Source organism: Ursus americanus, chromosome 20 (genome assembly GCF_024610735.1).
Source record: "Ursus americanus isolate L20-20 chromosome 20, mUrsAme1.1.p, whole genome shotgun sequence".
Classification (NCBI taxonomy): domain Eukaryota; kingdom Metazoa; phylum Chordata; class Mammalia; order Carnivora; family Ursidae; genus Ursus; species Ursus americanus.
The window spans coordinates 8,080,275-8,103,416 of NC_142146.1; the positions used below are offsets into that span (position 1 = coordinate 8,080,275).

Consider the following 23,142-nt stretch of genomic DNA (forward strand, 5'->3'; position numbering starts at 1 on the left):
GTTGATGGTGATAATGACCAAGAGGTGAAGCTAGTGGGGGAGTGTGGGATCAGGAACAGAGATAGAACTTTCTATGTGCCCTTACTCTGATAGCATCACTCCTCATGGAGAGCACGGGACTTTCCATATATAGTGATTTTTCTGTCTTTTAAAAGCTGTTATTCAACAAGCCATGTGATGGTTTAAAGACTTCACTGCAGACGCAGATGGGAGAAAGGCAGAAATACTAGTCTTGGGCCTGGTTCCTACATTCCATCAAAGTTTTCTTAACGGAAACATGATAATGTGTTGACCATTGATAGGCTTTTTTTTTCATCAAAAGTCCATCATTTTTCTCACCCAAAAAAGAACGGTGAAAAATAATGCAGCTGCTGCTCAAGAACATTTGCAGAGAATCAAATGTGAAGACATGTGTCAAGAATAAATGAATATGGTAGCGTGGGCCTCTCACCCGTCTGGCTGTAGTGAGTGAAAGCGGGCAGAGCAAATCGGCTCTCTTCCTCCCTCCCCCACCTCCTGCTTTCATTGGGATTTCGCAGACATGTCAGTGGTTTTCTTTGCAATTCTGTGCTCTCGTGTTTCACTTCAAATTAGTTATTTCAGTTGTGGTTAAATATTCCTTCCTTTTCTTGTGTCTTAGGGTTGTTGTCTTTGGTGAATTTTGTTCTTTTCGAATCAAGGGTTGGCAGGGACCGCTCATCCACTCCATCATGTTTTTGTGCTTTGAAGCGGAACCCAACTATTGCAAAAAGTGAATACACACTTTTCTAGGGAAGAGCTGGCTGGAGCCTAGATCCTTATGTGTTCTGTCATGTGTGAAGACCTGGCTAGATTTCCATTCACCTCCCACATCTGCCCTGTTGACCCCAACTTCAGAGATGCCTTGAATGCCTGATTTCTCTCTCTAGCCCCCAGGCCACAGAGCAAGCAGCTTCTTCTCTCTCTTGCTTCTACCCATGTTTTTTTAAACAACAGCGTCTTTATTGGGATCTCATTTACCTACTTCGAAGCTCACCCATTTAAAGTGTACAGTTCGATGACTTTTAGTGTGTCTATAGAATTATGCAACCATCTCCATAATCTGATTTTAGAATATTTTCATCACCCCAAAAAAGGAACTCCATACCCCTGAGTAGTCTCTCCGTACGTTAGTTTCCTCTTGCCGCTATAAGAAATTACCACGAACTCAGTGGCTGAAAACACTGGACAACCGTGTAGTTCTAGAGGTCAGAAGTCCAACATGGGTCTCACTAGGCTAAAGTCAGGGTATCAGCAGAGCTGTGTTCCTTTCTGGAGCCACTAGGGGAGAATCTCTTTTACCTTTTCCAGCTTCTCCAGGCTGCTGCACTCTTTGACTCAGGGTCCCCTTCATCTTCAGAGCCAACAATGGCCAGCTACGTCTTTCTCACAGGCCACTTCCCTGATTCTGATGGTCTCCCTCTTCCCCATATAAGGACCCTTATGATGACATTACACCCACCTGAATAGTCCAAGGTAATGTCTTCATTTTAAGGGCTACTGATAGCAACCTCAGTTCCCTCTTGCTATGTAGCATATTCACAATGTCCATGGATTTGGGGATGCAGACATTTTTAGAGACCATTCTTCTGCCGGCTATATTCCCTCTACTCCAGCCCCAGGCAAGCACCAGTCTACTCTCTGTCTCTACACATCTACCCATCTTTTTTATTCTCCTTCATATTCCATTTCTTCCTAAAGTTTCATGCTCAACCTTTGCTCCATCTCCTTTCCCTTATCTGTCTCTATGAGGCTGCCATCTTTCCTCTCATTTCTCAAGAGACGATGGGCTGCTGGAGACAGAAAACAGGGAAGACCGTGGGGGGATGAGAAGGTAAAGTTTTACAAGGCCAAATGTTGGGGCAGGAAAGAGGTACACAGAGGTCCTCAAACAGGATTAGCAAGGGATTAGCTGTAAGTTTCAAAGAAACCTGATCAGCTGGATCGTGTGGTAAGAACAGCCCTTTCTGTAAGTTACACCATTTAGCTTGGGGACAATCCACTTTGTCTTCTCAGTTACCTCAAACTGTAAAAGGCAGGGCTTGGACCAGATCAGTGCTTATCAAAGGACAATTCCTAGGCCAGTAGCATCAGCATCTGTTGGGAACTTTTATTAGAAATGCGTATCCTTAAGTCCCCTCACCACCCCCCAACCAGATCTACTTCAAAAACTCTGGGCATGACCCTCCCCACCCCCATATATGTTTTAACAAGCCCATCTGGTTATCCTGTTGTATGCTAAAGTTTGAGAACCACTAGACCACATCATGTCTATATTCTCACCAAATGTAATAGTCTATGAGTAATTCCCAGGTATGTAAAAAGCAATATAATTTTTAGCAGGAAGAAGGCAAGATGATGCTGAAAGGGAATAAGGTAATTTGAAAGTTTGGGGATTTTAAATACGTATTAGAAGGATTTCTGTTTCATTACAATCTGCCATTATTCGATATTTCAGTACCCTTGAAGTCATGACCTTCTGGATCCTAAACCCTGCAGTCTCGGTGGGTGTATCTACCGCATGCCATGAAATGAAGGTCTGTATTTGTATTAAAATGTGCTGTGTGTGTTTCACACCCACAGGTCTATAACACTGGGCCAAGCACCCTTCCTGGGTCATCTCTCAGCATCGCTTTCCCCAGTCGACTCTCACCTGGAGCTGCCGAGATGTTTCATGTCCGGGAGATGGTGGTGAGTTCTCGCTTGTCTCACTGTTACTTTCAGACTTGAACCAACCCATTCACATTCTGTGCATACTACCCTGAGGGCCCAGAAAGTTTAACTCGTTCTAACCTTTGGAAACACCTGGAGAAGCCAGGAGACCCTCAACACCTGAATTTCTGCTCTGAGACACTTAGGTTAACGTCATAAGAAGACCTCTCTGGGTATAGGGAAGGGTTGATTATGAACATGACTTCTGGGATAGACTTTTCTGGCTCTGGGAACTCCTGGCAGCCTTAGATGTATCTGACTGCATTTTTCTGAGGGGAAGATCCACAGTATACATGAAGATTCTCAAGGGGTCACTGAGGCCTGGAGGATGAAGGATTAGTTCATTAGATGGAAGTTGAGATTGAAATTCAAGTTTATATGCTGAAAATGCAGTTCTACTCGATCATAAGTCCACTGTAGATTTTGTCTCCGGGGAGGCTTGACTTCTAGTATGTGATCATTCCTGCCCACCTCCTTGAAACATTCTCCTTGGCTTCCACATCACATTCCCTTGGTTCCTCCTCTCTCCCTGGCTTTTCCCCCCAACATCAGTAGGGCTCAGGGTCACCTTTTGTCTGCACTCAGTCTCCAAGATCTCACCCAGACGTGTGGCTTTATATTCAGTGTGTACTGAGGACGTCAGACGTTCCTCTCCAGCCCAGACCTCTTCCATGAAATCCAGACTTTAATAGTCAACTACCTTCAGGCCACCTCTACCTAGATGCCTGACAAATCTCGATCTTATCTGAAAGAGAACTTTCAGTGGTGCGTTTCCAAACCTGCTTCTCCCACAGCCTTCCCCATCTTAGCAAATGCCTACTCAGTCTTTCCAATTACTCAGGTCAAAGACCTTGGATCATCCTTGATGTCTCTCTTCCCACATCTCACGCCTGATCCACCAGCAGCCCTAATGTCTCTGCCTTCACAACAAATCAGAATGTTCCTACTCTTTCCACCTCCATGGCCAGCACCCCACTCCCGGGCGCCCTCACCTGCCCTCAGTTATATAGGAGCCCCTCCCTGGTGTCCCTGCTTCCATCCTGGCCCACTGCAGTCTGTTTCTGGCCCAGCAGCAGAGCGAGCCTTCCAAAATGCAAGTCAGGTCATGTTACTCCACAGTTCAGACCCCTCCAGTGGCTTACCCGCCCCCCCCAAGTTCTTCCAGCACCCCATCTGGCCCCCCAGTCTGTCCCCCACATTGTCTGACTGCATTTCCTCCTTCTTCCTTACTCTTTCTACCCCCGCCACACCGTCCCTTGCTGGTTCTAGAGCACAGCAGACACTCTCCCACCCCCAGAACTTGCACTTGATCTTCCCTCTACCCAGACACCTTCCCTCAGAGAGCCACATGACCTCCTCTCTCACCTCCTTCAGCTGCGGGCTCAAATCCCAGCTTCCCAGGGACACCCTCTCTGCCTGGCCTCGGTCCCAGCACTCCTCGTGCCCCTTTCCTGCTCATAGTTCACCATCTCCTTCGTCACTGGCTGACATTCCATGTATTTTCATATTTGACCAGTTTCTCTGCCTCCTCCTGAGCCCCTACGGTATAAGAACAGGGGTTTCTCTCTGCTCACTGCTGTATCTCCGGGCCCTAGTACTATGCTTGACATGGAGTATATGCTCGGTAAATATTCGTGGGTGGAAAGAAGAAATCTACAGTATGAAACAGACTTGTTTACTTGGTCTGCGTGAATTCAGGAAAAGTTTCATACCATTACGAAGTGCCTCAGAGTGGAACACCTGGGTGGCTCAGTCGGGTAAGCGTCTGCCTTCGGCTCAGGTCATGATCCCAAGGTCCTGGGATCGAGCCCTGCGTTGGGCTCCCTGCTCAGTGAGGAGTCTGCTTCTCCCTCCACCCTTCACCGCATTCGTGCTCTCTCTTTCTCTCTCTCAAATAAATACATAAAATCTTTTTTTTTAAATATCTTTTAAAAGAAGAAGAAGAAGTGCCTCAGAGTGCTTCACAGTCTCTAGTGGCTGGGTGTGAGGGGGACCCCTCCTGGGAAGGACTGGCGCAGGAAGCTCAGGGGTGCCACTACACAAGCAGAGCACATGCAGTCACACTGAGAGGATCATGGAATCATTGCTCTTCGCATGGGCACATGAGGGACGGCTAGCCAGACAAAGGGGCAGTCTCTCCATGGATGGCTTAAAACTCGGGGCAGCAGGGCCCACGGCACGTCACACATCTGAGCCCACAGTTGAAGAGGATACTCCCCCACGGGAGGCGCAGAAAGCATCACGTGACGGTGATGGTGCTGACACTGCTATCCTCGTGGGTCATGTGGCCTGAAAACCTGGACCACATGAAATGTTGCATGTAGAGCAGGTCACCCCTCCTGAGTTGCCTGCTCCACTGTTCCCACTCCTCACGACATTCCCTTCGTGCTCTGTGAAGTGCCTGTGTGTGTGAGCTTTGCTGAAACCAACGAAGAAAAGCCCCAGTGTTCCATGCCAGCAGCGTACCACGGTTTGAGCTTAGCATAAGGTTACACGTGCTCTTGTCTACCCTCTTAAGCATTATTAATCACACCAACCATTCCACCTATGCCCCAGCGTCCGGCAATGTTTTCCTCTTGAGCATGCTCTGGGAGTTGTTCACAGAAACATCTAGAGTGTTGCACAGAGAATTTTTTCTTCACAGATAAAATTATTTATTGACCCAAACAGGAAATTTAAGTCACTCAGATTTGGAGGGTATCTCAGAACCAACAATACCCCCTTTTCTCTCTACTAATCATCATACCAAGGAAAAGCCACTGGAAGGGACTTTGGACCCATGTATAAATAGCCGGCTTGCTTGGGAGGCATTAGAAGTGGTTTTGCTGAAGATTTGCAGAACTGCATGACCATTAGTCTAGCTGAGTGGCCCCTCAAAATCCTGAGTGGTATTGGCTGGCTTCATTCCATTGTTTGAGTTCTCAGAAGCAAACCCTTTGGATTTTAAGACTGTATTTAGACTTTTCACAAAGTCTGTACCAGAATTCTCAAGAATGGCCAAGTCTTCAGTTGGATACACCAACCCATAGTCAGAGGCTTACGGCATTTTCATAGCATGGAAAATCCAGCTCGCTGGCAAATCTCCCTAAGCAAATAGTGAACACTGGATTACGATGACACTGGAAATGTAACGCCGAAGCCTGGTGCGATGCAGTGATGAGGCAAGGGCCCCCAGGTACTTGTGTCAAGCCAGCGGGCAGCACGCCCTCTGCCCTAAAGCCCATGGGGCTGAGAGCGAGGGTGTCCTGTCGCTCCGCAAGTTCCTTCCCAGCCTCAGCCCCCCTTCCCCAGCAGAGCCCGAGAATGCTCACTGCGGCGAGTGTGGCTCCGAAAGTTCATGGCATCCTCCACTATGGCCTTCTGGGACTTGGGATGGAGCGGGGCTTTCCTTCAGGAGATTTGGGTGGCTTGATGCAAGTTGAATTTACTCCTTTTGGGAGAAACCAGCCCTCGTTGCCTGTACTGCACCAGGAAATGACCCTACTGCCTGGTGGCGTTCGCTCCACACTGTACTCTCCGCACCAGCATTCCCCTGGCTTGGATGGGCTACTGAGCAGCCAGCCACCAGCTACCTGCTACACCAACTGAAGCCCAGGGCAGCTAACAGGAGTTGAGAGAGGGCCTGTCAGTCATCCCTCCCCACGCCCCGTGGGGCCCCTCAGATTGTTTCTCTCGCTCTCACAGTGCCCTTGGTATTTGTTTTGCCTGTGACCATCATCCGTATAGAATGCTAAGGGTGGGAATGCTGTCCCCACAGGCCCTGGGGCATCACCCCACCTACGGCCCTGAGCCTGTGGCACAGTTTCCCAACTGTTGGTTCGGAATTCGTTCAGACACCTCTGAGGCTGCAGCTGTGATCCCTGCGCAGGACAGACCTGCCTCTAGGTTGCACCAAACCCTCTCAGAGAGGGTTTCTTAAGGTCCAGCTGTCTGTGAGCGGAGAGTGCCTTTGCACGCATGGGGAGGTTTTTCTAGGGAGCCTAAGGAAGTGTGACCACTTCATACTTCCAGCCATGGTTCATGATCTTTCTTTATAGCAAATGTCCTAAGCCCCTCCACCCTGCTTGTGTTCTGTCTAGAAACAGAGCCATAGTGTGGTCTGAGGAAAGACTGTTAATTTCCATTGCCTCCCACGCATCAGGGTTGTGTGGCGCCCTGCAGGGACACACGGACTTCCCACTGCACAGCAAAAGTGTGTGCAAGCCACTGTGAATATGGAAGCCAAGTTGGAATAACCACGAAAGAAAGAGTGAGCGAGAGGGGAGGAACGACAGAGTTCTTTAGTCCATCTAAGATAAAATCATTGCAAATCATAAATCATCCTGGGTTTCTTCTGCAAACACCAGCAGAAAAAGCACTATTATGTAAGAGGAATAAGTCTCACAGTACTCCCAGAAAGTCAGTCTTGCAGGAGAGTGACCTAGAAAACGCCATTGCAGTGCCATGGAACAGACGTAGACATGGAGGCATGCCCAGACCCAGGGATGGTACAAAGCTGCAAATCCCACCCTGGGAAGGGCGCAGAAAATGCAGACTCATTGAATCAGGGCTTAAGAGGATGGTAGTAGTTCACCAGAGAGCATGTGAAGGGGAGAACGTTCTGGACAGAGGGAAAGGTCACTAGTTGTAAGTGTTCAACGGAGGCAGTATCTGGTCCTCTATTCTCTGTGCCTAGCTCTTATACAAATAGGCAAAGGTGAGCATTCTCTACACCTTCCCCAGAGTATACTGCAGGTAGATATCTGGGCAGTGTAACAGGAAGTACCACAGTCATTTCCTGTGACAGTTTTGGTGAGTTAATCATTCCTTCTGAGGTCCATCGTTGCTGTGCACTTGAGGATCTGCTCCTTCGTTTCTCCTAACTTAGGAAGGGGGAAGGCCAAGCCCCCTGCCACCAGAGGCTGTCTAACAACACATGGATGTGGCCAACAAATGACCCTGGGCTGCCACAGAGGCAGTGGCTTCTGTGGGCCAGACAACCCATTTGAGGCAAGACTTTGCTCCTTACAGAGGGTTCCTGTTTCAAGTGAGGTTATAACCTCTCACACAGCTTGATGCGAGTGGGCCAGGAAAATCGAACGGCTTCACGTTGTTGTAGTCTCTCCACACAGACAAGCCTTTTAGCGAAGCCCCTGGGCCTGGGCTTCAGAGAAGCCAACCTAGTGCTTATGTCATAAGCTTTACGGCTTGTGGAGGAGATTCCATTGGAACTCAGGTGGTCATCCCACCACAAAGTTATGTCTCACTCACAATGTATGAAGTTCAAGGGCAAGGGTGGGAGGTTTGTCTCAGGACTCAAGCTTTACTTGTTGACCTTGAAAACCTGACTGTGGACAGCTTTCTGATGCTGGAAGAAGAGGCTTTGGAGTTTGGCTCTTGTAAATATGCAAGAAGGAAGAAAGTCCTAAATGACAGCTTACAGATAATAAAGGGCTGGAACTATATTCTAGGTGAAAGTTGGATCTTTCTAACAACTCTACTATTAATGTAGAAGAGACATTAAATAAATGTCATTCCATTCTTTGTTCCTCCTACAAAACCATCTGAAAAAGTTTACCTCTCTGGACAGCTCTGTCCTTGCTTTCGGGCAGCAGTTCTGAAGAACCGACCTGATTTCCAGGAGGTAAACGAGTTTGGGAATGAGGGATGATTTTCCAAGGAGACACATCAATAACTTTGCCATAGGGCACCATTTAGGGTATTGATATCAATATGATATTAATACCAGTGTCCATTTGACTATGTCTCCGTAAATTATAAACCCCCCTCCCACCCCATCCATGCAGGCATAGCAGACAGGGCTGCCCGTGATCTCATTTCTGCCAGAATGAGTCCCTTGATAGGAGAACCTCACTTAATTCGTGGTGAGTCTATATCCCTGTAAAGGAAAGATGTACCCAATGTATCAATAACCACACAAAAGCTTAAACTTAGAAATGGAGGGCTGAATCGCTTTCCCCTGGGATGATTTGGGGAAGTTTCTTAATGAAAGTGGTATTGGGACCATTAAATTGATCACATTTAATCAAAGACTTAAGAATGAAGAAATTCCTCCTAATAACTGACAAAAAAACAAATACCATTTACTGCTGTCCTGAGGCTTTAATGGCCTATGTTCATGTGCTGTCAGTTTAATCCACACAGTCTCTTCAAGGGGAGGTCATTATCCCAAGTTGAGGAACCAGGTCTCAAAGACTTGCCCAGCATCACACAGCTTGTAAGCAATATAGCTGGGTGTGTAACCAGGCCTCCCTGGCTCCAAAACTCATGTGTTTCATACTGTATTCTGCTTCACACCCCTCCTCGGAGTGCTGCCCGCTCCCCAGTCCCCAGAGGCAGACATAGTCAATACAACAGACAGATGATGAGCAGACCACCAAGAATCACTCACTAAGTGAGGAGCACCAACCCCGGGACAGAGAGGCTGTCATAAGAATAGCCGGGGCACCTGGGTGGCTCAGCCAGTTAAGTGTCTGCCTTCGGCTCAGGTCACGGTCCCAGGGTCCTGGGATCGAGCCCTGTATCAGGCTCCCTGCTCAGTGGGGAGTCTGCTTCTCCCTCTGCCTCTTCCCCCTGGCTTGTGCTCTTCTCTCTTTCTCACTTACTCTCTTTCTCTCAAATAAATAAATAAAATCTAAAAAGAAAAGAAAAGAAAAGAAAAACTAATACTAGAGGGTGTAATACTGAAGCAAACAAGATTTTAGAATGAGCAAGATTGGTGTCTTCAGAGAAATGCAAAAACGGTTTCCATGAAATAGAATAAGCTAGCATAATATGAATTTAAAATTTGGATCACTCAAACAAAAACCTGAGTGTATAAGCTGTGTAGTAGAATGGATAAAAAAGAACAAAGCAGTGGGTTGGAAACTTGAGGGGTTTCCCAGTAACTTAGCACAAAAGGACCCCCATAAAGAGCCCTTTAAACTTATTATTCCATTATTTTTATAACAATTTGCGGTGGAGATCGAAATAATCACAATATAAGAATTAGAAGGCAGGAAAAATGGAAGTGAAAGCAAGTCAAGATTCTTGTCTTATTTGCGGAAGAGTTTCTCTGCCAATTAGCTGAAGACTTTGATAAAATAAAATGTTTAATACATAAAAATTTTAATGGCTCCTTAGAAGAATAAAATAATATAGGACATCCAAACCACTAAAGAAGAATTTTAAAGGAACTCATGAAGAAAAAATACACACACACACACACACACACACACACACACACACACACACACACATTTATATATAAGATGGCAAGAATAAATCCAAACAAAATAACTGTGAATGAAATAAATGCCCTAGTAAATGACAGACTGTCAAATTGGATTTTTTTAAATCCAAACATAAGTTATTTATAAGACATAGACCTTTAAAAATGACCCTTAAGGTATCAAAAAAAAGGGGGGGGGGCAAATGCTAGCAAAAAGAAAGCAAGTAAACAATATTAATGGCAAACAAAATAGAATTGAAACAAAAAAACATCATTAAACAGGGCAAAAAAAAAATTATTTCAAAATGACTAAAGACACAGTCTGCTGATAATTTGTGATGTAAACAAACTTTTATGTAACCAGCCACAGAGATATAAAACATATAAAGCAGTACCTGATAGCAATACAAGGAGTGATTGACAGTCCCAGTCATTGCGGGAAATTTATACACTTTCTTCAAATATTATCAGACAAGTAGGCATAAAATAGTATTTAAATAATGGAACTAGCAATTGAGATCTCTTAGAGAGACAGACAGACACCAAGACAGGGTGAGTCAGCACGTCTGGATTTCAGTAGTCGTCCCCTGCCTACCAGCTTTTGGTAACCTTGAAGAAATTACCTAAACTCTCCAAGCTTATTTTCCTCATCTGTAAAATGGGCTAATAACTACCTCACATGGTGAGGATTGAAGAAGCTAATGTATATGTAGCAATTTGTGGAGTTTTTAGTATGTAAATAGGGAATGCACATTCTTTTTAAACATAGGCAAACATTAACAAATTACCCACTTATCACATCACAAAAGCAAACCTCAATAGAATTTTTTAAAGTCAAAGCACTACAGGCCACCCTCTGAGACCACAGTGCATAAACTTGGAAGCTAACAACAAAAATTAGACAAACGGCCAACCAAAAACATAACCACCTGGGAATTTTTGAACACCATTTGAGTTAACTTTTTAGATAAAGAAGAATTCAAAGAGAAGAGGATGAACAAATTACAAATGAAGGACAGGGAAGCCTGTTCATACCAAAACCAATGGGACCCAGACAAAATCACACAGAGGAAAACATCACTACATATACATAGGGAACAAGAAAGACTGAAAAAAAAAGTGAACTAAATTGACAACTTTTAGAAAAGGGACAATTAAATAAATTGGACTCTAAGAAAGTAAAGATATTGCTAAAGTGGAAGTCATGATATAGGAAAATAAAAAGAACAATCACAAAAGTTCAGTGTCAAACCCAAAAGCTGGAGGGTTTTGTCCAACACAACAGACAAACCTATAGCAAACTTGATCAAGAAATAAAAAAGAGGGATGATGCCAAAAACACTAGAAATGATGAAAGAACTACAGTCATTTTTAACTTCTATTATTTTTCACAATTTTATTCCCATAAAAAAACCTCGAAGAAATGCATGAAACGAAAAATCCAACTAGACCAATTACCTTAGAAAAAAATGTATAATTAGCCAAAGACCTACACCTTTAAAAAGCATCAAGCCCAAGTAGCTATATAGGCAAGTTCTACTGAGTGGTCAAGGAATGGATAATTTCTGTGTTATATAAGCTCTTCCAGAGAGTAGAAAAAGATGAAAAACTCATCCTAGGAGACTAACATACTCTGGGTCATTAACCAGAAATGAAGAGTGGGCACTTACAGAGTAGGAAACTGCAGGCCAAACTCACTTTGAAAACAGGTGACAAAAGTTCTAAATAAATGTTTGCAAAGCAATTCCTGTTAGAAGAAGAATATATTCTTTTTTTAATTAATAATATATTTTTATGTTAGTCACGATACAGTAAGTACATCCCTAGTTTTTTATGTAAAGTTCCATGATTCATTACTTGCCTATAACACCCAGTGCACCATGCAATACGTGCCCTCCTTAATACCCATCACCAGCCTATCCCATTCCCTCACCCCCCTTCCCTCTGAAGCCCTCAGTTTGTTTCCCAGAGTCCATATGGTTCATTCCCCTTCTGTTTACCCGCCCCCCTTTCTTCTTCCCTTTCTTCTCCTACCGATCTTCGTACTTCTTATGTTCCATAAATGAGTGAAACCATATGATAATTGTCTTTCTCTGCTTGACTTCTTTCGCTTAGCATTATCTCCTCCAGTCCCGTCCATGTTGCCGCAAATGTTGGGTAATCGTTCTTTCTGATGGCTGAGCAATATTCCATTGTATATATGGACCACATCTTCTTAATCCAGTCATCTGTTGAAGGGCATCTCAGCTCCTTCCACAATTTAGCTATTGTGGACAATGCTGCTATGAACACTGGGGTGCATATGGCCCTTCTCTTCACTACGTTTGTATCTTTGGGGTAAATACCCAGTAGTGCAATTGCTGGGTCATTGGGTAGCTCCATTTTTAACTTTTTAAGGGACCTCCACACTGTTTTCCAAAGTGGCTGTACCAACTTGCATTCCCACCAACAGTGTAAGAGGGATCCCCTTTCTCCGCATCCTCTACAACACTTGTTGTTTCCTGCCTTGTCGATTTTTGCCATTCTAACTATTCTGAGTACAGTACAATGTCATCCAGGAATGCTACATTGATTCTTTATGAAGACATTAACATTGTTCACTGTTAATATTAAAAGAATTAAGAGTGAAATAACCAGATGATTATCAGGATGAGGACTTCCAAAAAGACAAAGTTAAATTTAACATACATTTATGTTTTTTTTTTTTAATTCCCAGTAAGAAAGATAAGGAAGGAAACTTCTTCAACTTGACAAAAGTCCTCTATCAGAAGCCTATACAACCTATAGGATAGAAACCTGATACTGAGATGTTAGAAGCTGTCCCACCTAAGTGAGGAGCAAGACATGAGTTCCTGCTTTTGTCTCTTTGATTTAGTAGTGTTAGAGGTCTTAACGATAAAAAGAAATGAATATCCTTTATTGTGAAGAAAGAAACAGAAGTATCCCTATGGCAAACAATGTTATTACCCCTAGGAAATCTGAGATAATCAACTGATTGAATGTGAGGCCTTGTAAATGCAGAAGGTAAAAGCTGGGGCGCGCTTATAAATTGCATGACCTTTGAATGCATTCCCCAAGCCACCCACTGATCCATTGGCAAAGGGTGGAAGGCTTACTGGACCAAGGTGTTTATGTACAACCTCTGGCCAATCATTGGTTGATCACTAACCTATGTTGACCCAGGACAACCCCTAGAAAACCAGGCTTAAAAATAAAACAAGTGTAAAAAAAATACTGAGGAGAGACAGGAGAAACAGAATTAGTCCAAGCGAGGTACTAAACTAATAAGCAAAACAAAAATAAAATAAAATAAAATAAAATAATAAAATAAAATAATAATATAACAGCTACCACTTCCCAAATCAGGAGTAAGAATACAGAGTTGCCAGAATATTTATCTAAAATGTTCAGTTTTTTTGTTTTTAATTGTGAAACATGCAAAGAAATAGGAACAGGGTAAACAGTGTGTAGGGGGAGAAAAGCAATTGACTCAGGTGGCCCCTGAGGAACGCAGATGTTGGATTTAGTCATCAAGGACTTCAAAGCAGCTATTACAAATGTAGTTAGGAAAATATATGAAACCATGGTTAAAAAATTAAAGGAAAGTATGATAACAATGATTCACCAGATAGAGAATATCGATCAAAGATGGAAATTGTAAAAAGAGCCAAGTAGAAATTCTGGAGTTGAAAGTAAAATTCTTTAGAGGCGCTCAGTAGCAGATTTGAACTGACAAAGAATCCACAAACTTGAAGATAGATCACTGGAGACTATCCGATCTGAAGAACAGAAAGAAAAAAAATAATAAAGAAAAATGAACAAAGCCTCAGAGACCTGTGAAACACCATAAAGTAAACACATAAAAATACACATAATTGGAGTTCCAGAAGGAGAGGTTAGAGAGAAAGGGGCAGAAAAAATACCTGATGAAAGAATTGCCCCAAACAGTATAGTTATATAAACTCCTGCACAATAAATGATACGAAGACAACTGGCTAACCATTTGGAAAGAAATTACAGAAAACCTCTACCTCACTGGAAAAAAAAAAAGGTGGATTAGAAAGTTATATATTAAAAAAAAGTATTAGTGGAAAGTACTGAGTATTTTCATAATCTTTGGATGGGAAATCTCTTCTTCCTAAGTAAGTTGTAAAATCCAGAACCCATAAAGAAAAGATTGACAGATTAAATCTATAAAAATATTAAACTTTTGTGTGATCATAAAACATCACAAACTTAAAGATATTTGAGAGAATATATTTGCAACATAGTTAACAGAAAAATATGTAAATGTCTTCTTCAGATCAATAAGGAAAAGGTCAAAAACTATAAAAATGGGTGAACGGGCAATTCACAAAAATTTTAATGGCAAATAAACATTAAAAAAACCAAATACAAATAAATGACAAACATTAGCATCACTGGTAATCAGAGCAATGTAAGCTCAAATGAAAATAAGGTCCCCACCCAATTAAACTGGCAAAATCCAAAAGATTGTTAATATCCATAATTGGTTAAGATGAGGAGAAATGGACACTCTTAAATACTGTTGGTGTAAAAGGCAATTTGACAGTAACTATCAGAATTTAAATTATGAATACCAACAATTCCACTTTAAGGAACCTGTCTCAAAATTCTCACATAAATATATATACAGCAGAAATTTCTAACTTTTTGATAGTAGATGTAGATGTCATTGTTCTCAGCATAAATGAAAGCTTTTTCTATTTTGGTGAAATAGAAAATAATATTCTAGGATTCCGAGAGGAAGCTGTTAGATTGAGGCTAAAAAGAAATAGTAATAAGAATACATTTTTATTAAGAACTTGTTACAGATGAGACACAATACCAAGTAATTTACCTGGACAAATTCATTTAATCTTCATGAGAATTTGGCCGGAAGCAGAGGCAGGGGGAGGTGCCAAGGTCCCAGAGTTGGTGAGTGGCTAAGTTAGTATGCACGCTTAACCACTAGGCTGCACAGCCACCTGCAAGACCTCATGACATCTTTTTGTCCGGACATGAGCTGTCCAGCAGTGTTAGTGTCAGCTGGAGTTAGAATTGTAGAAATGCAGAATCTCAGACTCCACCCAGAGCTGCTGAATCAGAATCTGCATTTTCACAAGATCCCCAGTGATGCATTTGCACATTAATATTGAGAAGCCCTGGCCTAAAGCATATTACTTAAATCACTCCAAGCTTCCCTTTCCCCATCTATAAGATGGTGATGACAGTCTTTGCCATGCAAGGCTGCTGTGGAGAATGTTTTATCCATATGTTCGTTCATTCATTCAGCAAATACTTTGCACCCACCGTATGCCAAATACTGGTTTTTTGCTGCAGGAAAAAAAAAGCAGACAAAAAATAATGACTTCCAGCCCTCATGTCGCTTACCTTCTGGTAGAGACAAGTAATAAGTAAAATATAATAGTGTATTACATGATGGTAAGTGCTATGGGGAAAACAAAGGAGACAAGGGGGTGAGGATGGGAAGGTCTGTAGTTTTCAAGAGTGGTTGCTGAGACCTCCATTGAAGGTGGGGGAACCCAAGCTGTCTCAGGAGGTTGTCATGTGATCTTTGTGTGTGAAGGCCTTGGCAAGTCTGTGTTTCCTGAGAATTCTCTCTCCTTGCTTTTAGCCCTACTTGGTTTCTCTCCTGCGAAACCCCAGCCCCTGTGCAAAGTCCGGATTGGACATCCAGGAGCCTCTGTGTGTGTGCTCATTAGGACTTACCCTGGGGGAGCTTTCTGCCGCAAAGCGAATCACTTAGTTGCTGGCAACAGCAGTGGACAGTAACACTGGTTTTTAAAGCTGGCTGGTGGCTAAGGCACATTTTGCAGGAGAGAAGTCCTGGTTTCATGACTTAGTTATGCTTGGAGGGTAATTGCAACAAGAAGTCTCCCCTGCAGCAAGCTTGCTGGAGGCCAGAACTTAACTTGTACACAAGCCAGGTCTGGCACTTTGAAGCAACCCGGCAAGCAACCCAAAATTGAACAACTCGCTTTCTTTTTTTCAATGTCTACTACTTTCCACCATAGTGAACACATGTTTCTTTTATTCCCCCACCTTCTTCCTCAACTTTTCTGTAGAAATTCAAGGGCTTTTCCTATATACCAAACCCACACTCGTCCTGGGAGGGAGGTTCCTGCCAACAAGAATTCAAGGTTTAGAAACCCTCCCCAGGATGCAGAGTCCGTGGGTGATGTGCCTCCCTTTCCTTGAGGACCTGGTTTGCCATTTGAGAACTTGCTGCCTTCTACTCATATTAACTTATCTGTGTAACTCTCAGAGACACCCCTGGGGTTCTCTGTAAAAAGATTAGCAAGGAGATCTCTCTCTCTCTCTTTCTCCCTTTTTTTTTTTTTTTTTTTTTTTTTGTTAGAGAAAGAGTAGGGGAGAGGGGGTTTGGGGAGAGGGAGAGATTAAATCTTAGGCAGACTCCACGCCCAGCATGGGGCTCGATCTCATGACCCTGAGATCATGACTTGAGCTGAAATCAAGAGTCAGATGCTTAACCGACTGAGCCATCCAGGTACCCCAACAAGGAGATCTTAATGGTTAAAACTATGTGGTCTAAAACCCGGTATGACCTCCCATCCACCTTTCCAGGCCATTTCCCATTCCAATATTCTTTGCCTCTGACCTTGTCTTCCAGCCACTCTGGACCATGAAGGCTGCTGATCCACCCACCATGCACTTCCCTGGGCTTCCTGACCTTCTGGTTTTTTCCTTCCCTCTGGCCATGGAAAGCCTACTCATTTCTCATGACCTAATTCTCACATATCCTCTCTTCCATCACACCCTCTCAGATACCTTCCTGGGTCGTCCTGCCTCAGGGCGTTTGCACCTGCCTCTGCTGAGAGCACCCTTCCCCCAGATCTTTGCATGTCTGGCTCCTTCTCATAGTGTGGGTCTGAACCCAAAGTTCACCTTTTCACTGAAGTCTTCCCTGACCACCTGAGCTAATGTTGCAAACCTCCATCAGCTCGATCCCATTTCCCTCTGTTATTTTCTGCATAGCACTTCCCACTGTCTGAAATTGTTATTTTTCATTGTCTGTCTTCTTCCACAAGACTGAGAACACCATGACAGGAAAGTCATGGCTGCCTTGTTTCCTGTGTATCCCCAGCATTTGGTGCCCCGATTACAGTATGTGCTCAGGTAAATGAAAGAATTGGCCACGCTCGCTCTGTTAGAACCAACGCAAGTATTTCTTTCTGCTTTAGCAGGGTGCGTGTCCTTAGACACCCGCACACCCTGCAGCACATCTGTTGAGCACCTCGTACGTCTGAGGAGCTCAGGAGATTCGCAGTGAGTTGAAATCCCATGACTAGATGTTTTGGCAACTTCCCTTAACCCACAGCAGAGGTTGCCTTAATTTCAATGTGGGATAAGTAAAAAGGTAAAACTTTAAATTAGGGACTGAATCATGTAACAGAAATGAAGGCTTCTAAGTGCAAACTTGAACTCCACAAATTTTGGTCAGACTTTGTGAAAACCTTCTCCTTCTCGCGCGCGCGCGCGCGCCCACACACACACACACACACTCTCTCTCTCTCTCTCTCTCAAGTCCACTGATCTCAACAATGGCCTCAAACCATTTTTTTTTCTCTTTCGTCCATCCGCATATGTCTGAATGTGAGCTGAATAGTCAAGTTCCTGAAGTGAGTCAGGATTAGGTTGGTTTCAATTTTTTTTTTTTCTCAACAGAAGCCAAACACTTAAAAGCAGGGAGATGGCTGATTGAATTTTGGAGAGGGAATTACGTTCCTGGGCTCTTGGGTCAATTTTAGTTTTGGCTAGAGGAAGAAAGTGTGTGTTTCTTCGTACAGCTTACATTCAACACACACCCTCTGGAAGGTGGGGGAAAGATTCAGCCTGGGCTGTCTGTGCACAGTGTGGTCCAGAGGCTGCCCTCTAACCCTTGTGGACAGAGTGAATGAATCAAGCCAGCAGTGACATCTCCCTGCTGACTGAGGGCGCCAGCTTATCAAGGAGCCCGGGGTCCTGTGCCCCCAGCCGCTGTGACATCTGGAAGCATTAACGCTTCGTTGCCGGCATGTGGGCCAGTTGGAATGCCCATGCTTCGGTGCAGGGTTGTTCTGGTCCCCGACATGGGTAAGCCTTAAAAGTCAGTGATTATGCCGTTTACTTGCCTTCATTCCTTAAAAGCAACATGACACAGAGCCCTGCTGTTGCTGGGCGAGGGGTTGCTACAGAAGTTGCTAACAGGAAATCTCACTGAGGATAAACAGAGCTCATCGGTCTTTGCCCAGAAACACGTGGTTCTCATTTAACCTGCCCAGGACTCACTGTGGATTCTTCAGAAGCACAAAACAGGAAAACTCCTCTCTCTGACATATACACCATGTTTCTTCTGACCAAAAGGAACTTTCTCGACCTTGTTAGACGCTGAGAAGTGATTCTCTCCCCAGCTGTCCGGGAGCCAGCTTCACTCAAGTCTCCTTAATGATCCAGATTGAGGAGCGACAGCATATTTTAGGCTTCTCATGAAGTCTTAAAACTTTAGTCTTAAGGTTTCTCTTTTAACCGCTCTGATGTATGTACTCTCAGAAAGTTGTGTTGGGAGGTTCGACAGATGGCTACACGTGAGACAGCAATCAGAAAATGATCGTTCTTTACTTTTTTTAAAGAGACATTTATTTATTTGAGAGAGAGAGAGCATCTCAAGGAGACTCCATGCTGAGCGCAGAGCCAGACATGGGGCTCGATCTCACGGCCCTGAGATCATGACCTGAGTCCGACAGTCCCCCACCTGACTGAGCCACCCAGGGGCCCCTTTACTTTTTGATAAGGGGATAATTATAAAGTGATACATGTAATGCAACAATAATAGGTGAATCAATAGGTGTGTTGCTTTATCCTTTAACGTAAGGTGGAGAGAATTTTGTTCTTTACCATACACTGGGTCTGAGGGAGACCCAGTATCTCAATGAACTGATACAGTTCCAGGGACTGTGTTGTGTCCCACGGAAGGACTACTGACCATTTATTACCCGAATCAACAGACCGTTCTGTCTCCAAAATGCTTCATTATCTGTGGAAGGAAAACATTTTTGGCATGCATGTCGAGTGCTCAGATAACATATTTATGTCTCACTTTTTCACTAAGGAGAATCTGACCGCATCTGGAAATTCTTTTGTGTCACTGCTGCTCTGAAACTACTTCCCATCTGTGTCCCTTTAACTCCGGGAAAAGACCATCCCCACGCTGGAGAAATGGGCCTCATCCGGGAGACTGGGCTTTCTCTGATTAAATGTAAATGAATTCTGTTTTACAGGGCAGCCTGCTGGCAGCCTGCACTCTTGACTCTCCCGCAGGCTGACCCGCCACACCCAGAGGAAAAGGTGGGGGGGGAGGGAACTCCATTGTTTTCGCCAAACCCTAGAGCCGCTAAAGGGGGAAAAAATCGTTGGCTTTTATCATAAGAAGTGAAATATTTTATGCAACAACGACAGACTCATACAGAGGTCAGAACTGTCGAATGGATTATCCTCTTCCTTTCCTCTGGAAGATTGATTCTGAAGCTTTGCCCCTTTATTTCCTGTTTCAGTTTTGGTCTCAGTAACACCCTGACCTTTCACAGTGGTGGTGGCCTTAAGGGATGGGGGAGGGGGAGCGGGGAAGCAGGGATTTTATTTAGAGGGTAATTTTCAATTAGAAAGAGAGGAGGCATCTCAAGTGAAAGTTAAGGATCTTTTCAGGCTTTTTAAAGTTACTGGCTTTGCCCCCTCTGGAAATTAAATGACATCGGGTCATTCTTAAACTCCTTGCTCCTCTGCTCCACCCCCAACTCTGCGGGTTTGGAGGCGGGCTGTTGTTCACGGACCTCTGCTCCACTCTCATCTACCTTTTTCAGTTCAGAAACACAGCGTGCTCTCCCTTTGAGGATTGAGGTGGGGAGGGGCTGGCCAAAGCCAGAGCCTCACGTTAACTTACCTGGTATTGTCGTGATTGTCAAAGTGTCTTGCCTTTTGTTTGTATGAACACATTGGCGTCTCTAGCTACACAGAGAGGTAAGCATCAGAAAATCAGAACTTGTGGGGCGGTTAACAAGGGGCCCTTTTCACAAAGCAAAAGAATCCATGCTCCAGGAGGGTCTACCAGAGGACGCCTTTGAGAACTCCTTCCTTTACATGAAATGATGCATGCACGCAAAAATTGTGTGTTCAGCCCTTCAAATACATAAGTAACCTAAAGCTAGGCATATCGGTTAGGAGGAAGTACCCAGGATTGATAGTGGTTTCTCTGCCCTTACGTTAGGTAATGCTGGTGCAGGTGAAAAATCAGAGTGAGCGGAAGCTCGGAACAGCCACCCTGACTGCGTTATTCAGGGTCTGTATTATCACAAGGACTCGAAATGACTGGTAATACATGAAAATATTTGTTTTAGGATTTATTAGTAAAATATTATCCTCTTTTCCCATTCTTTGGTCAATACAAAGAAACACTCCATAGTGAATCAGAGCAATATGATTTAGCATAAGTCATAACCTAAGGAGCTCTGTAAGACAGGAAAGACTGTTTATCACAGTTTCTGTTTTGCTGAATGGAAAATAGGTAGTTTTTATTTAAATCTTTCTGTGAGTAAACATCTTAGGTCAGCCTAATTAGCCAGTTGGTATCATTTCTCAGTCATTCTCTTGAGTATCGTTTTTATTTAAAACCTTGAAGTCCTAAAATTAATATCACCAAAGCCACTGTGGTAAATGTTCAGCCTCCTGTGGCAGAAGGGGGCCTATTACCTTCTGATACTCGGTTCCCAGATTAGGCAGTAGGTAATTGAATTAGCAAAGTAGGCATCAAAACGTTCTCTGGGTTTTCAAACTCAAGGGGCGTGTGAATCTAGAGGGGCAGGTGGCAAGTCAGGGGACAGGTCATGTTTACCCAGTTGCTATCAGCTGTGATGGGTGTAATATGATATGGAAAAGTGGCCCAAGGATGTAACAGAGAACATAGAGTCAGTGATTAACAGATAAATGTGAGTTAACATGAAACACGTGTTACTCAGAAATGAACCTGTGCCCTCTTTAATCCAAGTCAATTTAACATAGTTTTTACATCAGATTTCCCCTAAGACCCACATTGGTGAAGACTCCAAGCATCATTCATGGGGTGGTACTTGTTGTCATTCATTTTGCTCCCTTGCTAAGTGAACCCCCCATTTCTCTTCTATTGGCTGTGTACTCTGTTCAAGGCAGTCCACTTTGTACGTCAAGCCAGGGACACTTTGGTGATTTCTCCCGTCCCTGGACCCCAGCCAGCTGGAGGACAGTCAAGGAATGGGGCTGATGCTGGTAGAAAGGAGACTTCTATGCCTTAGCCTGTTAAACACATACCAGTAATAGCACATGCCCGGGTGAAAAGTGGTTCCTTCATTTTGAGACATGTTCATCTCCATCTGGGCAGCTGCTCCCTACCCCCCATCTAAGATTTGGCTGTAAGACCCTCCTCTGTGTCCAGGCCCACCTCTCCTGCCTTCTTTCTGACCACTACTACCCAACATTCATCGGCTACCCGAGCCGTGCTGAACTCTTAGGCTCTCTCTAGATCAGGTCTGCTGTTCAAACCTCTGTGCTTTTGCAGATGCTGTTCCTCCCTGCCTGGAGTTACCTTCCCCTTCTCACTTTGCTCTCTGGAAGTTCTCTCGATCTTCCAAGATCCATGGGAAGCACTACCTCCCCTAGTCCAGAGTGCAGATCACGACAAGCCAACTGCTGGGGGAGGGAGAAATTTGTAGACAAGAGTCATGGTGGTAGCAGGGCCACTGCTCTGAGGGCTGTGAGCGGATGGACAGTGAGATGAGGGTCCGGGTGTGTGGGGGACAGACACTGTGCAGCCTGGGCCCAGGGAAGGTGGGCCAGGAAGGGGCCGTCTGCGGAGGGCTCCAGAGGTGGCGCTCCTTCCACAGTCGAAGCATCTAGGTATGTGACTGGCTACTTACCCTCTCTGGGCCTCAGTCTTCTCATCGGTAAAATAGGGGTGAAAATTAAGGAGACCAGATGTCCCAGTTTGCCTGGCACATCCCTGATACAGGTCTCTATCTTACTAGTCTATCTGGTTGACTCCCCCATGTCACTCTCAGAAATGTCCTGGTTTGGACAATAAATGATATGGCCACCTTACTGATAGCAGTATTCTCTGTGTGTGGGTACTATAAGGATTCAGCGCATGCCGTAGCTCTTAGAATAGTACCCATGTTAGGGAGCGTTATTCCCGTTTTTACCTGAACTCCATACAGGGATGGGGCCTTAAGCAGTTGGAATTTGTTTCCAGGGTGATACTCTTGGGGAATGAGAATCAGAAAACAGATTGAAGGACTTCTCTGTCCCTCCAGTCTTCAGGCCCAGGGACAAACGACTGCATTAGGGCTGCTCTGTTCTGGGACCATAGGGAGACCTGTGTCCTCTCTCTAACTCTAGGTCAGCAAACAACTCTGAGGTACTTTATGCAGGCCCCTATTCCCAGACCGCAACGTGGAAATGCTTTGTTTCCTCCAAGCCCATTATCAGACCATCACAGCCCAGAAAGCCTTTAGTTAAAGCTCTAGATGGTCCTTTGAATGGTAACACTCCAAAGGTGGGTTCTCTTTTGCGGCATCATACCCGTGGAATCGCCCTGATTCATACTTTGAACCCAGTATTTTATGAAGCGAGGTTTGCTAGGCCGCCTGGAATGTACTGAGTTCTTTGTCCTCGGATAGGCCTGGGACCTTGGTGGCTTTTGACCATGAACCCTCCTGACCGAGGCTGACCCGGACCCTGCCACCAAGTGATGTCCACATCTCCTTGGGCTCCTGACAATTTCCCAAATCACCACCATCTCTTCCTTTCCATCTTGCACAATGTTTTCTTTGGGGTTGGGACGAGGGGCGTGGGGGAGACCAAAAGCCAGCAGAAAACCCTCAATAGCTGCCTTGGCAGAATCCAGCCTTGACTCTGTGTCCCGCATCCTCTTGTCCTTTGTGTGTTTGTGTATGTGTATGTTTGGTGAAGTCCTTTTGTTCACATTCCAATAGACGTGGACCTCTTCCAGCTCCCAGAGGTCCTGGAAGATAAGCAGCCATGTCATGGGAAGCATTTGGACTCAGATAGTCTGGAAAATTGATGAGAAGTGAGTGGGCAGAGATGAGCAGGGGGCAATGGCCACAGAGTCCTTGGCCAGCCACAGAAATGAAGCT

General features: G+C 44.5%; 1 protein-coding gene across 1 annotated transcript in view; it reads left to right on the forward strand.

The window, feature by feature from the left end:
* The window catches only part of ITGA9 (integrin subunit alpha 9), a 326,298-nt gene that overhangs the window by 261,557 nt on the left and 41,599 nt on the right, over positions 1-23,142 (forward strand). Inside the window, exon 23 of the mRNA XM_045798248.2 lies at positions 2,602-2,709. Within this exon, the coding sequence (XP_045654204.2) occupies positions 2,602-2,709 (108 nt within the window). The remainder of the gene's footprint in view (positions 1-2,601; positions 2,710-23,142) is intronic.